The sequence below is a fragment of the Cetorhinus maximus genome, chromosome 6 (genome assembly GCF_964194155.1).
Source record: "Cetorhinus maximus chromosome 6, sCetMax3.hap1.1, whole genome shotgun sequence".
Classification (NCBI taxonomy): Eukaryota; Metazoa; Chordata; class Chondrichthyes; order Lamniformes; family Cetorhinidae; genus Cetorhinus; species Cetorhinus maximus.
In genome coordinates, this window is record NC_135884.1 from 156,267,244 (window position 1) to 156,284,449 (window position 17,206).

A 17,206-nucleotide genomic window follows, 5' to 3' on the forward strand; every position below is an offset into this window, starting at 1 on the left:
CCCTCAACCACGTCTCTGTGATGGCTACTATATTACAATTCCACGTGTCAATCCTCACCCTTAACTCATTCGTTTTACCTGTAATACTCCTGGCATTAAAGTAGAGGCCATCCAGCCTTGCCTGACTCCCCTGAAACTTAATGCAGCTGTACTCCCTCTGACTTGATTGTTTTACTGTATTATGATGTGTCCCTATCCTGCTAACATTCTGTGTCCCATCCCCCTGATGAATTAGTTTAAACTCCTCCTAACAGCACTAGCAAACCCGCTTGCAAGGATGTTAGTCCCGCTCTGGTTCAGATGTGGACCGTCCTGCTTGTACAGGTCACCCCTTCCCCAGAAACGGTCCCAGTGATCCAGGAAACCCTCCCTCCTGCACCAACTCTTAAGCCACATATTCATCTGCGTTATTCTCCTATTTCTGAGCTCACTAGCACGTGGCACTGGGAGAAATCCAGAGATTACAACCCACGAGGCCCTGCTTTTTAGTCTACTGCCTAACTCCCTGAATTCTTGATGCAAGACCTCATCCCTCTTTCTACCTATGTCATTGGTACCAACATGTACCATTATGTCTGCCTTATCGCCCTCCCCCTTCAGGATGCCCTGCAGCCGTTCAGTGACATCCTGGACCCTAGCACCAGGGAGGCAACACACTATCCTGGAGTCACATTGACGGCCACAGTAGCACCTATCTGTTCCCCTAACTATAGAATCCCCTATTACTATTGCTCTTCCTCTCTTCATCCCCTCTGTACAGACAGGCTGCTCATGGTGCCAGAAGCTTAGCTCTGTCTGCACTCCCTGGAGGAACCTGCGCCCTCATCAGCTTCCAAAATGGAATACCGATTTGCGAGTGGGACCCCAGGGGACTCCTGAACTACCTGCCTGTTTCTCTTGGACTGCCTGGTGGTCACCCATTGCCTTCCTTTCTCAAGTCCCTTCAGCTGCGGTGTGACCACCTCTCTAAACGTACAATCCATGATGCTCTCAGACTCGCGGATGCTCCACATTGTCCCCAGCCGCTGTTCCAGCTCTGAAACCCGAGCTTCCAGGAGCTGCAGCTGGACACACTTCCTGCACACATGCTGGTCCCGGGCACTGGAAATGTTCCCGGCTTCCCACATGGAGCACAAGGAACACACCATGGCTTTGAGCTCTCCTGCCATGACTTATCCCTTTAAATTAAACCTTTTAAATCAATTCACAAAGCGTCACAGAAAAAAGACTACAAATAGACCTAGCCAGCAGAAAGGAGATGTTAGAAAGAAAAGAGATCTCTAAGATAAAATGGGTTGCTGCAAGTCACCAACTATCAGACTGTTTTACAAAAAGAAGTGCCTGCTCTAAAAAATTATTAAATGTGTTGGAAGAGGGGTGTCTTATAATGATGCAATGAAAAGCATTGTTTTTATTTTATTATTGTGTGTGTGTGTGTATATGTATATGTGGTAAAAGAAATTCGGGAATTATAGACGTGGAAATACATGACATTTCTTTCTGTTTGTTTAAAAAAAAACTTGAACACTTTTTTTGTAGAAAAGAGGGGAATCTGTTAAAATGGCAATCATCTTGTTAAAACCAATTGATAGTTAAACAGGTGATGGGCATTAATTATCCCAACTGAATAGAATAAAAAGGTACAGCTAGAACACTTTGGGTGGAAGCTGTTAGGAAGTTAGTAGTACTGAGGAAAGGAAAGGAAAGGAAAGGAAAGGAAAGGAAAGGAAAGGAAAGGAAAGGAAAGGAAAGGAAAGGAAAGGAAAGGAAAGGAAAGGAAAGGAAAGGAAAGGAAAGGAAAGGAAAGGACTTTTTAACCAAGAGACTTGCCTGGATTAATTCTTCCATCATTAACCTCTTATTGTGAGTAACATTGTTAGCTAGGGAGCAGAGTTTGTAGCAGAAACTGAAGTTATTTGCTTCAGTTTTCCCAATATTTAATTGGAGGAAATTTCTGTTCATCCAGTACGTCGTCATGGTGGTGGTGGTGGTGGTGGTGGTGGTGGTGGGCGTGGTGGTGGTGGGCGTGGTGGTGGTGGGCGTGGTGGTGGTGGGCGTGGTGGTGGTGGGCGTGGTGGTGGTGGGCGTGGTGGTGGTGGGCGTGGTGGTGGTGGGCGTGGTGGTGGTGGGCGTGGTGGTGGTGGGCGTGGTGGTGGTGGTGGGCGTGGTGGTGGTGGTGGGCGTGGTGGTGGTGGTGGGCGTGGTGGTGGTGGTGGGCGTGGTGGTGGTGGTGGTGGTGGTGGGCGTGGTGGTGGTGGTGGTGGTGGTGGTGGGCGTGGTGGTGGTGGTGGTGGTGGTGGTGGTGGGCGTGGTGGTGGTGGTGGTGGTGGTGGTGGTGGGCGTGGTGGTGGTGGGCGTGGTGGTGGTGGTGGTGGTGGTGGGCGTGGTGGTGGTGGTGGTGGTGGTGGTGGGCGTGGTGGTGGGGGGGGGGGGTGGGGGTGGGGGTGGGGGGGCGTTGGGGGGGGGGTGGGGGTGGGGGGGCGTGGGGGGGGGGGCGTGGGGTGGGGGGGCGTGGTGGTGGTGGTGGGGGGGCGTGGTGGTGGTGGGCGTGGGCGTGGGCATGGTGGGCGTGGTGGTGGTGGGCGTGCCATGCGTGCCATCAACATACATGTGAAAACTAATGGCATGCCTTTGGATGATGTCACTGATGAGCATGTGTGTAGTTGAGAAATAGGACGGGCCAAGGATAGATCCCTGGGGGACCAGAGGTAATGGAGCAGGAAGAGAAGCCCTGTGATACTCTGGCTACGATTAGATAGATAAGAATGGAACCAGGCGTGTAAACTTCCATCCAGCTGGATGAGCAACTGAGAGGTTATAAGGATGAGGAAAGGTTGAACAGACTCGCCCTCTTTTCTCTGGAAGAAAGGAAGCTGAGGCTGACCTCATAGAGGTCTTTAAAATTATGGAGCGGTTTGATAGGGTTGATTTGGAGGAGATATTTCCACTTTTGGGGCAGGATCAGAACTAAGGGCAACAATATAAGAAAGTTAGTAATAAATAGGGAAAAACTTCTTTATGCATAGCGGTGAGAATGTGGACCTGTTACCATATGGAGTAGTTGAGGTGAATAACACAGATATGTTTAAGGGGAAGTTAGATTGTAAAAAATGAGGGAGAAAGGAATGAAGGTTATGTCAATAAGGTGAGACGAAGTAGGGTGGGAGGAGCATAAACACTGGTACGGATCTGTTGGGCTGAGTGGCCTGTTTCTGTGCTGTAAATTCAATGGGTGAAGTATGACTATTCAACTCAGCAAATAATACCAAGCATAATTACAATGGCACCTACTGGGCTTTATTAATAGGGACATAGAGTAAAAGAGCAAGGAGGTTATGCTGAACTTGTATAGGACACTAGTTAGACCTCAGCTGGAGTATTGCGTACAGTTCTGGGTGCCACACTATAGGAGGGATGTGAATACATTGGAGAGAGTGCAGAAGAAGTTTTTCGAGAATGGTTCCAGGGATGAGACACTTCAGCTCTGAGGATCGATTTGGAGAAGCTGGGACTGTTCTCCTTGGAGAGAAGAAGGCTAAGAGGAGATTCGACAGAGATCTTCAAAATCATGAGGGGGCTGAACAGAGTAAAACTGTTCCCACTTGTAAAACGATCGAGAACAAGAGGGCACAGATTTAAAGTAATTTGCAAGAGAAGTAAATGTGATGTGAGAAAAAACTTTTTCTCACAACGAGTGGTTTGGGTCTGGAATACGCTGCCTGGAAGTGTGGTGGGGGCAGGTTCAATCGAGGCATTTAAGAGGGCATTAGATGATTATATGAATTGAAACATTCAATGTGCAGGGGTATAGGGGAAAAGACAGGGCAATGGCACTAGGTCATAATGCTCATTTGGAGAGCCGGTGCAGACACGATGGGCCGAATGTCCTCCTTCTGTGCTGTTAAAATTCTGTGATACTGGAATCACAGAGAAACATGAACATCAGAGTTTTGAGCAGAACGCCATTCGATTTTGGAATAAAATCAATTTTGCAGAGAAGTGTTTCTGTGTTGCATTTTGCATTAATGGTTTTATTTACAAAAAAAAGTTAAATTATTAAATATAAGAAAAAAGTGCAAATGCTAGAAAAATAAATTTTAAAATGGTGCAAATACACAGGCCTCACAACCATCCACCCCAGAGTCCGCTCTTTACAGACGCTGACTGGTTCTGTCCTCCAGACCCATTACCCTCCGAGATCTCTGCAATCCTCCAATTCTGGACAAAAAAACAAAAAACAAAAACAAAAAAAAACTCAGCAGGTCTGGCAGCATCTGCGGAGAGGAACAGTTAACGTTTTGAGTCTGAATGACCCTTCAACAGAACTAAGTAAAAATAGAAGAGAGGTGAAATATAAGCTGGTTTAAGAGGGGGGAGGGAGGGGGGGGTTGGGGGGGGGGGTGGTGGGAACAGGTAGAGCTGGAATTCTGAGCTCCAATTCTGGCCTCTTGCACATGCCCCAATTTTAATCCCTCCAGCGTTGGGAGCCGTACTTTCAGCTGCCTGAACCCTAAACTCTGGAATTCTCTCCCTATATCTCTCCACCCCTCTTTCATTCTTTAAGATGCTCCTTGTTATTTTTATAAAGATGAAAAGCCAATCTTAGCCAGGTAAGAGTCAGCGCCTTGTGACTGAGCTCAGATTAGGTGGGAAGGAGGAGAAAGGCTGGGATTCTTGCTCCCAATTAATAATCCTCTGTATAAATTAGCTGCTGCATTTTCTATATTACAACAATATAAGCACTTAATTGGCAGTGAAATGTCTGACACGTCCTGAAGTTGCGGAAAATGCTATAGAATTTCAAGTTCTTTCTTAAAAGCTGTCCCACACACGCTGGTGGAGTTAAACACTGACCCTCTCCTGCCCTCTTTACCAGCAGAGTTCATCAGTGTATTGAATGGAAGGTGACTGTAAAAGGTTTGAGTCTATGATATGGGGCAGGGTCCCTGGCTGGAGCTGTTAAAAAGGCACCGCTGGGATTCGAACCCAGGATCTCCTGTTTACTAGACAGGCGCTTTAACCAACTAAGCCACGGCGCCGCCGACTCAGCCTCCGGAATCGGCGCTTTTAGACTCAGCGCGCCTGCGCATTTCACCGCTCCTCTCCGAGAAGCCAACAGCAGAGAGCGCGCCTGCGCGCTGGCATGACGAGGGGGAGGGGCAATGAGATAATGGGGGAGGGGCAATGGGGATAATGGGGTAAGGGCAATCGGGGAGGGGCAATGGAGATAATGGGGAGGGGCAATGGGGAGTGGCAATGGGGGAGGGGTAATGGAGATAATGGGAGAAGGATAATGGGGGAAGGGCAATGGGGCTAATGGGGGAGGGGCAATGGGGATAATGGGGGAGGGGCAATGGGGATAATGGGGGAGGGGCAATGGGGATAATGGGGGAGGGGCAATGGGGATAATGGGGAAGGGCAATGGGGACAATGGGGGAGGGGCAATGGGGATAATGGGGGAAGGGCAATGGGGATAATGGGGGAAGGGCAATGGGGATAATGGGGGAAGGGCAATGGGGATAATGGGGGAAGGGCAATGGGGATAATGGGGAGGGATAATAGGGGGCAATGGGGATAATGGGGCATACTAACTTTGTATTTTTTTGTACGAAGACACGCAAATCCCTCATCAAGTTCTGCACCATTTAATAAAATATTCTGCTTTTCTATTCTTATAGCCAAATTGAATAACCTCACACTTTCTCACATTATACTCCATCTGCCATCTTATTGCCCATACAGTTAACCTGTCTATATCTCTTTGCAGTCTCTCTGTGTCCCCACCACAGCTTACCTTCCCACCCAGCTTTGTATCATCAGCAAAAACTTACTTATATTGCTCTACGTCTCTTTGTCCATGGCAGTAATATAGATTGTATAATAGCTGAGACCCCAGCACCGATCCTTGCGGTGCTCCACCAGTTACAGTGTGCTGACTTAAAAATGCCCCCTTCATATTTGGTCATATGTTATCCACAAGTGATAATGTCACTGGACTAGTAATCCAGGGGCCCAGGCTATTGCTCTGGGGTCATGGGTTCAAGTCCCACCATGCCAGCTGGTAGAATTTAAATTCAGTTAATAAATGTGGAATATAAAGATAGTCTCAGTAATGGTGAACATGAAATTATCATTGATTCTTATAAAAACCCATTTGGTTTACTAATGTCCTTTAGGGAAGGAAATCTGCAATCCTTACCTGGTCTGGCCTAACAGCACTGTGGGTGTACCTACACCACATGGACTGCAGCGGTTCAAGAAGGCAGCTCACCACCACCTTCTCAAGGGCAACTAGAGACAGTCAATAAATAAAAACAGAATTACCTGGAAAAACTCAGCAAGTCTGGCAGCATCGGCGGAGAAGAAATCAGTCAACGTTTCGAGCCCTCATGGCCCTTCAGCAGAACTGAAGCATAGTTTCAACAAGGGAGAAATATAAATTGGTTTAAGGTGGGTGGGGGGGAAGAGACACATTGAGGGTGTGGTGTGAGCAGATAATCAAAAGATATCAGAGACAAAAGGGTCAAAGAGGTGTTGAAGGTGGTGGTCTTTGTCTGAGAAAAGTGCTAATTAAGAATGGAAAACAGGATATTCAAAGTACAGCTCTAGTGGGGGTGGGGTGGAAAGACTAAAGGTTTTAGTTTTAGATTTAAAAATAATGGAAATAGGTGGGGAAAGAAGAATCTATATAAATTATTGAAAAAAAAGGCGGGTGGGGGGGGGAAAGAAACGGGGTGGGGATGGGGGGAGGGGGAGTTTAAGATCTAAAGTTGTTGAATTCAATATTCAGCCCAGAAGGCTGTAAAGTGCCTAGTCGGAAGATGAGGTGCTGTTCCTCCAGTTTGCGTTGGGCTTCACTGGAACAATGCAGCAAGCCAAGGACAGACATGTGGGCAAGAGAACAGGGTGGAGTGTTAAAATGGCAAGCGACAGGGAGGTTTGGGTCTTTCTTGCGGACAGACCGCAGGTGTTCCGCAAAACGGTCGCCCAGTTTGCGTTTGGTCTCTCCAATGTAGAGGAGACCGCATTGGGAGCAACGAATGCAGTAGACTAAGTTAGGGGAAATGCAAGTGAAATGCTGCTTCACTTGAAAGGAGTGTTTGGGCCCTTGGACGGTGAGGAGAGAGGAAGTGAAGGGGCAGGTGTTGCATCTTCTGCGTGGGCATGGGGAGGTGCCATAAGTGGGGGTTGAGGAGTAGGGGGTGATGGAGGAGTGGACCAGGGTGTCCCGGAGGGAACGATCCCTACGAAATGCTGTCAAGGGGGGTGAAGGGAAGATGTGTTTGGTGGTGGCATCATGCTGGAGTTGGCGGAAATGGCGGAGGATGATCCTTTGAATGCGGAGGCTGGTGGGGTGATAAGTGAGGACAAGGGGGACCCTATCATGTTTCTGGGAAGGAGGAGAAGGCGTGAGGGAGGATGCGCGGGATATGGGCCGGACACGGTTGAGGGCCCTGTCAACGACCGTGGATGGAAAACCTCGGTTAAGGAAGAAGGAGGACATGTCCGAGGAGCTGTTTTTGAAGGTAGCGTCATCAGAACAGATGCGACGGAGGCGAAGGAACTGAGAGAATGGGATGGAGTCTTTACAGGAAGCGGGGTGTGAGGAGCTGTAGTCGAGGTAGCTGTGGGAGTCGGTAGGCTTGTAATGGATATTGGTGGACAGTCTATCATCAGAAATTGAGACAGAGAGGTCAAGGAAGGGAAGAGAAGTGTCAGAGATGGACCATGTGAAGACGATGGAGGGGTGGAGATTGGAAGCAAAATTAATAAATTTTTCCAGGTCCCGACGAGAGCATGAAGCAGCACCGAAGTAATCATCGATGTACCGGAGAAAGAGTTGTGGGAGGGGGCCGGAGTAGGACTGGAACAAGGAATGTTCCACATACCCCATAAAGAGACAGGCATAGCTGGGGCCCATGCGGGTACCCATAGCCACACCTTTTATTTGGAGGAAGTGAGAGGAGTTAAAGGAGAAATTGTTCAGTGTGAGAACAAGTTCAGCCAGACGGAGGAGAGTAGTGGTGGATGGGGATTGTTGGGGCCTCTGTTCAAGGAAGAAGCTAAGGGCCCTCAGACCATCCTGGTGGGGGATGGAGGTGTAGAGGGATTGGACATCCATGGTGAAGAGGAAGCGGTTGGGGCCAGGGAACTGGAAATTGTTGATGTGACGTAAGGTGTCAGAGGAATCACGGATGTAGGTGGGAAGGGACTGGACAAGGGGAGAGAGAAGGGAGTCAAGATAACGAGAAATGAGTTCCGTGGGGCAGGAACAGGCTGACACGATCGGTCTGCCAGGACAGTTCTGTTTGTGGATTTTGGGTAGGAGGTAGAAGCGGGCCGTCCGAGGTTGGGCGACTATCAAGTTGGAAGCTGTGGGAGGAAGATCTCCAGAGGAGATGAGGTCAGTGACAGTCCTGGAAACAATGGCTTGATATTCTGTGGTGGGGTCATGGTCCAGGGAGAGGTAGGAGGAAACGTCTGCGAGTTGACGCTCAGCCTCCGCGAGGTAGAGGTCAATGCGCCAGACAACAACAGTACCACCCTTGTCAGCGGGTTTGATGACAATGTTGGGGTTGGACCTGAGAGAACGGAGTGCAGTGAGTTCAGAGAGAGACAGATTAGAATGGGTGAGAGGAGCAGAGAAATTGAGATGGCTAAATAAATGTTGGCCCAGCCAGCAATACCCACATGAACAAATATTTTACAAAAGTGACTCCAGACCCACAGAAATTTGGTTAACTCTTAATTGCCCTCTGAAATGGCCCAGCAAGCCACTCAGTTCAAGAGGAATTAGGAATGGGCAACAAATGCTGGCCTTGGCAATGATGGCCACGTCCTATGAAAGAATTATTTTTTTAAAAAACTCCACGAGCCCTAATCTCGTGTTTTAGTCTCTAATCTTTGTCGCTGGACTAGTATTCCAGAGACCCAGGGTAATGCTCTGGGGACCAGGGTTCGAATCCCGTCATGGCAGATGGTGGAATTTGAATTCAATAAAAATCTGGAATTAAAAGCCTAATGATGACCATGAAACCATTGTCGATTGTTGTAAAAACCCATCTGGTTCACTAATGCTTTCCAGGAAAGGAAATCTGCCGTCCTTACCTGGTCTGGCCTACATGTGACTCCAGACTCACAGCAATGTGGTTGACTCTGAAATGGCCTAGCAAGCCACTCAGTTGTAACAAAACCGCTACAAAATCACAAAAAAAGAATGAAACCGGACGGACCACCCGGAATTGACCTAGGCACCGGAAACGACAACGGCAATCACAGCCCTGTCGACCCTGCAAAGTCCTCCTTACTAACATCTGGGGGCTAGTGCCAAAATTGGGAGAGCTGTCTCACAGACTAGTCAAACAACAGCCTGACATAGTCATCCCTGGGTATGTCCTGTTCCACCAGGAGGACAGACTCAGCAGAGGTGGCGGCAAAGTGCTATACAGTCGGGAGGGAGTTGCCCTGGGAGTCCTCAACATCGACTCTGGACCCCATAAAGTCTCATGGCACCAGGTCAAACATGGGCAAGGAAATCTCCTGCCGATTATCACATACCTCCCTCCCTCAGCTGATGAGTCAGTGCTCCACCATGTTGAACATCACTTGGAGGAAGCACTGAGGGTGGCAAGGGCACAAAATGTACTCTGGGTGGGGGACTTCAATGTCCATCACCAAGAGTGGCTCGGTAGCAACACTACTGACCGAGATGGCCAAGTCCTAAAGGACGTAGCTGCTAGACTGGGTATGCGGCAGGTGGCGAGGACCAACAAGGGGGAAAAACATACTTTACCTTATGTGTTCTGATGAAGAGTCATACAGACTTGAAACGTTAACTGTATTTCTCTCCGCAGATGCTGTCAGACCTGCTGAGTTTTTCCAGCAATTTTTGTTCTTGTTTCAGATTGCCAGCATCCGCAGTTTTTTGCTTTTATACTTGACCTCATCCTCAGCAACCTGCCTGTCGCAGATGCATGTGTCCATGACAGTATCGGTAGGAGTGACCACCGCACAGTCATTGTGGAGACGAAATCCCGCCTTCACATTGAGGATACCCTCCATCATGTTGTGTGGCACTACTACCGTGCTAAATGGGATAGATTTCAAACAGACCTAGCAACTCAAGACTGGGCATCCATGAGGTGCTGTGGGCCATCAGCAGCAACAGAAACTATAACACAAGATTAATTGCGTGCCAAGCAGCATAAGCAGCAAGTGATAGACCAAGCTAAGCAATCCCACAACCAATGGATCAGATCAAAGCTCTGCAGTCCTGCCACATCCAGTCATGAATGGTGGTGGACAATTAATCACCTCACTGGAGGAGGAGGCTCCACAAGAAGTCATGTTTTATAGCTTCACCAGGTTGACACCTCATTTTTAGGTATGCCTGGTGCTGCTCCTGGCCTGCCCTCCTGCACTCTTCATTGAACCAGGGTTGATTTCCCTGGCTTGATGGTAATGGTAGAGTGGGGGATATGCCAGGCCATGAGGTTACAGATTGTATTCGAGTACAATTCTGCTGCTGCTGATGGCCCACAGCGCCTCATGGATGCCCAGTCTTGAGTTGCTAGATCTGTTTGAAATCTATCCCATTTAGCATTGGAGATAGTGCCACACAACACGATGGAGGGTATCCTCAATGTGAAGGCGGGACTTCGTCTCCACAATGACTGTGCAGTGGTCACTCCCACCGATACTGTCATGGGCAGATGAATCGACGGCAGGCAGGTTGGTGAGGATGAGGTCAAGTGTGTTTTTCCCTCTTGTTGATTCCCTCACCACCTGCCATAGACCCATTCTAGCAGCAAAAAATAAGGCTGAAGCATTCGCAACAATCTTCATCCAGAAGTGCCGAGTGGATGATCCATCTCAGCTTCCTCCAGAGGTCCCCAGCATCACAGATGCCAGTCTTCAGTCAATTTGATTCACTCCACGTGATATCAAGAAATGGCTTAAGGCACTGGACACTGCAAAGGCTATGGGCCCTGACAATATTCCAGCAATAATACTGAAGACTTGTGCTCAAGAACTTGCCGCGCCCCTAGCCAAGCTGTTCCAGCACAGCTACAACACTGGCATCTACCCGGCTATGTGGAAAATTGCCCAGGTATGTCCTGTACACATAAAGCAGGACAAATCCAACCTGGGCAATTACTGCCCCATGAGTCTACTCTCAATCACCAGTAAAGTAATGGAAGGGGTCATCAACAGTGCTATCAATCGGCACTTGCTTAGCAATAACCTGCTCACTGATGCCAAGTTTGGGTTCCGCCAGGGCTACTCAGCTCCTGACCTCATTACAGCTTTGGTTCAAACATGGACAGAAGAGCTGAACTCCCAAGGTGAGGTGAGAGTGACTGTCCTTGACATCAAGGCAGCATTTGACTGAGTATGGCATCAAGGAGCCCTAGCAAAACTGGAGTCAATGGAATCGGGGGGAAAACTCTCTGCTGGTTGGAGTCATACCTAGCACAAAGCAAAATGGTTGTGGTTGTTGGAGGTCAGTCATCTCAGCTCCAGGACATCACTGCAGGAGTTCCTCAGGGTAGTGTCCTCGGCCCAACCATCTTCAGCTGCTTCATCAATGACCTTCCTTCCATCATAAGGTCAGAAGTGGGGATGTTGGCTGATGATTGCACAATGTTCAGCATCATTCGCAACTCCTCAGGTGCTGAAGCAGTCCATGTCCAAATGCAGCAAGACCTGGACAATATCCAGGCTTGGGCTGACAAGCGGCAAGTAACATTCACTCCACACAAGTGACAGGCAATGACCATCTCCAACAAAGGACTTAATTTTAGGGAATGAATCCGGGCAAGTGGTAGAGGTATCAGTGGGGGAGAATTTTGCAGATAGTGATCATAACTCCATTAGATTCAAGGTTGTTATGGAAAAGGATGGGCCAGAAATCAGAGTTCTAAAGTGGGGGAAGGCCAATTTTAATAAGATCAGATATGATTTGGCCAGAGTGGACTGGGAGCTTTTAGGTAAATCTGCGTCAGAGCAGTGGGACTCATTCAAGAAGGAATTAGTGAGAGTACAGGGCCAACATATTCCAGGAAAGACAAAGGGTGGGACCAACAAATCCAGGGAACACTGGATGTCGAGGGATATACAGGATTGGATAAAGAGAAAAAGGGAGGCTTATGGCAGATACCGAAGGCTCAAAACAGCAGAAGCCCTAGAGGAGTATAGATTGTGTAGGGGGGAACTTAAAGGAAATTAGGAGAGCAACAAGGGGGCATGAAAAAACATTGGCAGGTAAAATAAAGGAAAATCCAAAATTATTTTACAAGTACATTAAGAGTAAGAGGATAACTAGGGAAAGAGTAGGGCCCATTAAGGACCATAGTGGTAATTTGTGTGTGGAGCCGGAAGACGTAGGTAGGGTTCTAAATGAATACTTTGTGTCAGTGTTCACAAGTGAGAGGGACAAAGTGGATATGGAAATCAGGCAGAAGGACTGTGATATAATTAAAGAAATTAGCATAGAAAGGGAGGAGGTTCTAAGCGATCTGGCAGGCTTAAAAGTAGATAAATCTCCAGGCCCGGATGAAATGTATCCCAGGCTGTTGAGTGAGGCAAGGGAGGAGATAGCAGGGGCGCTGGCAATAATTTTCAATACCTCTCTGGCCACAGGAGAGGTGCCAGAGGACTTGGAGGACAGCCAATGTGGTACCGTTATTCAAGAAGGGAGGAAGGGATAAACCATGGAACTACAGGCCAGCCAGACTAACCTCAGTGGTGGGGAAACTATTGGAAGCAATTCTGAGGGACAGAATTAATCTACACTTGGAGAGGCAGGGATTAATCAAGGCAGTCAGCATGGTTTTGTTAAGGGGAGTTCATGTCTGACCAATTTGATTGAATTTTTTGAAGAGGTGACCAGGTGTGTAGAAGAGGGCAATGCATTTGACGTAGTCTACTTGGACTTCAGCAAGACTTTTGATAAGGTCCCGCATGGGAGACAGATAATGAAGGTAAGAGCCCATGGGATCCAAGGTAATTTGGCAAATTGGATCCAGAATTGGCTGAGTGGCAGGAAGCAGAGGGTGATGGTCAAGGGGTGTTTTTGTGACTGGATGCCTGTGTCCAGTGGGGTTCCACAGGGATCGGTGTTGGGTCCCTTGCTGTTTGTGGTATATATAAACGATTTAGACTTGAATGTAGGAGGGTTGATCAGTAAGTTCACAGATGACATGAAAGTTGGTGGGCTGGTAAATAGTGAGGAGGATAGCCTTGGGTTACAGGAGGATATGGACGGGCTGGTCAGATGGGCTGATCAGTGGCAAATGGAATTTAATCCTGAGAAGTGTGAGGTGATGCACTTGGTCAGGACAAACAAGGCACGGGAATACATGATGAATGGTAGGACCCTGGGATCAGAGGGACCTTGGTGTGCATGTCCACCGGTCCCTTAAGGTAGCGGGACAGGTAGATAAGGTGGTTAAGAAGGCATATGGGACACTTGCCTTTATTAGCTGAGGCATAGAATATAAGAGCAGGGAGGTTATGCTGGAACTGTATAAAACGCTGGTTAAGCCACAGCTAGGGTATTGCGTGCAGTTCTGGAATCTGCATTATAGGAAGGATGTGATTGCACTAGAGAGAGTGCAGAGGAGATTTACCAGGATGTTGCCTGGGCTGGAGAGTTTTAGTTATGAGGAGGGATTGGATATACTGGGGTTATTTTCCCTGGAGCAGAGGAGATTGAGGGGGGACATGGTTGAGGTGTATAAAATTATGAGGGGCATAGATAGGGTAGACAGAAAGGAACCTTCCCCTTGGTGGAGGGATCAATAGCCAGGGGGCATAGATTTAAGGTAAGGGACAGGAGGTTTAGAGGGGATGTGAGGAAGAATTTTTTCACCCAGAAGGTGGTGGGAATCTGGAACTCACTGCGTGAAAGGGTGGTAGAGGCAGAGACCCTCATAACATTTAAGAAGTATTTGGGTGTGTACTTGCGATGCCATGGCATACAAGGCTATGGGCCTAGTGCTGGAAAATGGGATTAGAATAGTTAGGTACTTGTTTGACCGGCGTAGACTCGATGGGCCTTCTTCTGTGCTGTCGACCTCTATGACTATAAGAGAGAATCCAACCATAGCTCCTTGATGTTCAATGGCATTACCCCATCACTGAATCCCCCAATATCAACATCCTGGGGGGTTACAATTGACCAGAAACTGAACTGGACTAGCCATCCTAATACTGTGGCTACAAGAGCAGGTCAGAGGTTAGGAATTGTGCGATGGGTAGCTCACTTCCTGACTCCCCAAAGCCTGCCCACCATCTACAAGGCACAAGTCAGGAGTGTGATGGAATGCTCCCCATTTGCCTGGATGAGTGCAGTTCCCACAGCACTCAAGAAGCTCAACACCGTCCAGGACAAAGCAGCCTGCTTGATTGGCACCACATCCACAAACAGTCACTCCCTCTACCACTGAAGCACAGTAGCAGCAGTGTGTACCATCTACAAGAAGCACTGCAGAAGTTCAACAAGACTCCTTCGACAGCACCTTCCAAACCCACGACCACTACCATCTAGAAGGACAAGGGCAGCAGATACATGGGGACACCACCACCTGGAAGTTTCCCTACAAGTCACTCACCATCCTGACTTGGAAATATATCACCGTTCCTTCACTGTCACTGGGTCAAAATCCTGGAACTCCCTTTCTAACAGCACTGTGGGCATACCTAGACCACATGGACTGCAGCGGTTGAAGAAGACAGCTCACCACCACCTTCTCAAGGGCAACTAGGGATGGGCAATAAATGCTGGCCCAGCCAGCGAAGCCCATATCCCGTGATGAATAAAAAAAACCTTGTTGAATGCCTTTTGAAAATCATCCGATTCCCCATTCTACTATCCCACAAGCTACATTCTCAAAAAACTCTTATTGGTTTAGTCATATGTCCTGAAAAAAGAGACATTTTTGTCAAAGCTTTTCACTTTGCACTCATCAGAGCAATTCGCAAGAATACCAAATGTAAAGGGAACAACAATTTGTACTGTATGAGAAGAGTGCTGATTGGTTGGCAAGTGGACTCTGATTGGTAGAGGTGTGGCCATGGGCAATGCACCAGTTGATAGTGACCGACAATTAACTGCCAAACATTGTTTGAAATTTAAACCACGCAGCTTGATTCTAATTGGTCAAGGCATTGCCTTGAGGAATGAACCAGCGAATGGCTGTCACTTATTTTGTTTCGCTGAAACAGGTATCATGTTTGTACATGTTCTTTCTGACCAAACTCAAAACGTAGTGTCCAACATTAGATGTGATTTCGCTATTGGACAACATTTGCTAAGTAGTCCTCAGTGTGCTAAGAATTATGCTGAGAACCAATTTAAGATTGTCGGCTGGGTTTGCAGTGTGGCACATTTGCATGTACTGGAAACTATATATATTAATACAAATTGTCCTGATGAGTGCAAGACAAAAAGCTTTGACAAAAATCTCTTTTTTCAGCAATAGACTAATACATTTGTTAAACATGATTTCCCTTTCATAAATCTGTGTTGATTCTGCCTTGTCATATTTCACTCCCTAAAACCTACCTCTTTGGTCAAGCTTTTGGTCATCTGCCCTAATATTTCTTCATATGACTTAGTGTCATAATCTGTCTGCTTTATGTTCCTGTGAAGCACTTTGGGATGTTTTACTATATTAAAGGTGCCTTACAAATGCAAGTTGTTGACCACTAACCACATTAAATTTAAAACTTTCTCATGATCTTCAAGGCTTCCATCTCCCGATCCTGGACACATTTTGCTCTCCCTCTCCTTCCATTCCATTGTTGTTGTCAGAGCCAATCCCCGCTCCCTCAGACAGGATCCCCGCTCCCTCAGACAGGATCCCCGCTCCCTCAGACAGGATCCCCGCTCCCTCAGACAGGATCCCCGCTCCCTCAGACAGGATCCCCGCTCCCTCAGACAGGATCCCCGCTCCCTCAGACAGGATCCCCGCTCCCTCAGACAGGATCCCCGCTCCCTCAGACAGGATCCCCGTTCCCTCAGACAGGATCCCCACTCCCTCAGACAGGATCCCCGCTCCCTCAGACAGGATCCCCGCTCCCTCAGACAGGATCCCCGCTCCCTCAGACAGGATCCCCGCTCCCTCAGACAGGATCCCCGCTCCCTCAGACAGGATCCCCGCTCCCTCAGACAGGATCCCCGCTCCCTCAGACAGGATCCCCGCTCCCTCAGACAGGATCCCCGCTCCCTCAGACAGGATCCCCGCTCCCTCAGACAGGATCCCCGCTCCCTCAGACAGGATCCCCGCTCCCTCAGACAGGATCCCCGCTCCCTCAGACAGGATCCCCGCTCCCTCAGACAGGATCCCCGCTCCCTCAGACAGGATCCCCGCTCCCTCAGACAGGATCCCCGCTCCCTCAGACAGGATCCCCGCTCCCTCAGACAGGATCCCCGCTCCCTCAGACAGGATCCCCGCTCCCTCAGACAGGATCCCCGCTCCCTCAGACAGGATCCCCGCTCCCTCAGACAGGATCCCCGCTCCCTCAGACAGGATCCCCGCTCCCTCAGACAGGATCCCCGCTCCCTCAGACAGGATCCCCGCTCCCTCAGACAGGATCCCCGCTCCCTCAGACAGGATCCCCGCTCCCTCAGACAGGATCCCCGCTCCCTCAGACAGGATCCCCGCTCCCTCAGACAGGATCCCCGCTCCCTCAGACAGGATCCACGCTCCCTCAGACAGGATCCCCGCTCCCTCAGACAGGATCCCCGCTCCCTCAGACAGGATCCCCGCTCCCTCAGACAGGATCCACGCTCCCTCAGACAGGATCCACGCTCCCTCGAAGCCAATCCCCGTTCCCTCAGACCGGATCTCCGCTCCCTCAGACAGGATCCCCGCTCCCTCAGACAGGATCCCCGCTCCCTCAGACCGGATCCCTGCTCCCTCAAAGCCAATCCCCGCTCCCTCAGACAGGATCCCCGCTCCCTCGAAGCCAATCCCCGCTCCCTCAGACCGGATCCCTGCTCCCTCAAAGCCAATCCCCGCTCCCTCAGACCAGATCCCTGCTCCCTCGAAGCCAATCCCCGCTCCCTCAGACCGTATCCCTGCTCCCTCAAAGCCAATCCCCGCTCCCTGAGACCGGATCCCTGCTCCCTCAAAGCCAATCCCCGCTCCCTCGAAGCCAATCCCCGCTCCCTCAGACAGGATCCCTGCTCCCTCGAAGA

The 17,206-nt window shown here is 49.2% G+C and overlaps 1 protein-coding gene and 1 non-coding gene across 2 annotated transcripts in view; both read right to left on the minus strand.

Annotated features, from left to right (window-relative positions):
* LOC144682320 (WD repeat-containing protein 88-like) overlaps positions 1-17,206 on the minus strand; it is a 73,706-nt gene that overhangs the window by 3,771 nt on the left and 52,729 nt on the right. Inside the window, exon 12 of the mRNA XM_078544794.1 lies at positions 12,552-12,628. Within this exon, the coding sequence (XP_078400920.1) occupies positions 12,552-12,628 (77 nt within the window). The remainder of the gene's footprint in view (positions 1-12,551; positions 12,629-17,206) is intronic.
* Positions 4,966-5,039, minus strand: trnat-agu (transfer RNA threonine (anticodon AGU)). Its single transcript has one exon. It is a non-coding gene; the product is annotated as a tRNA-Thr (tRNA).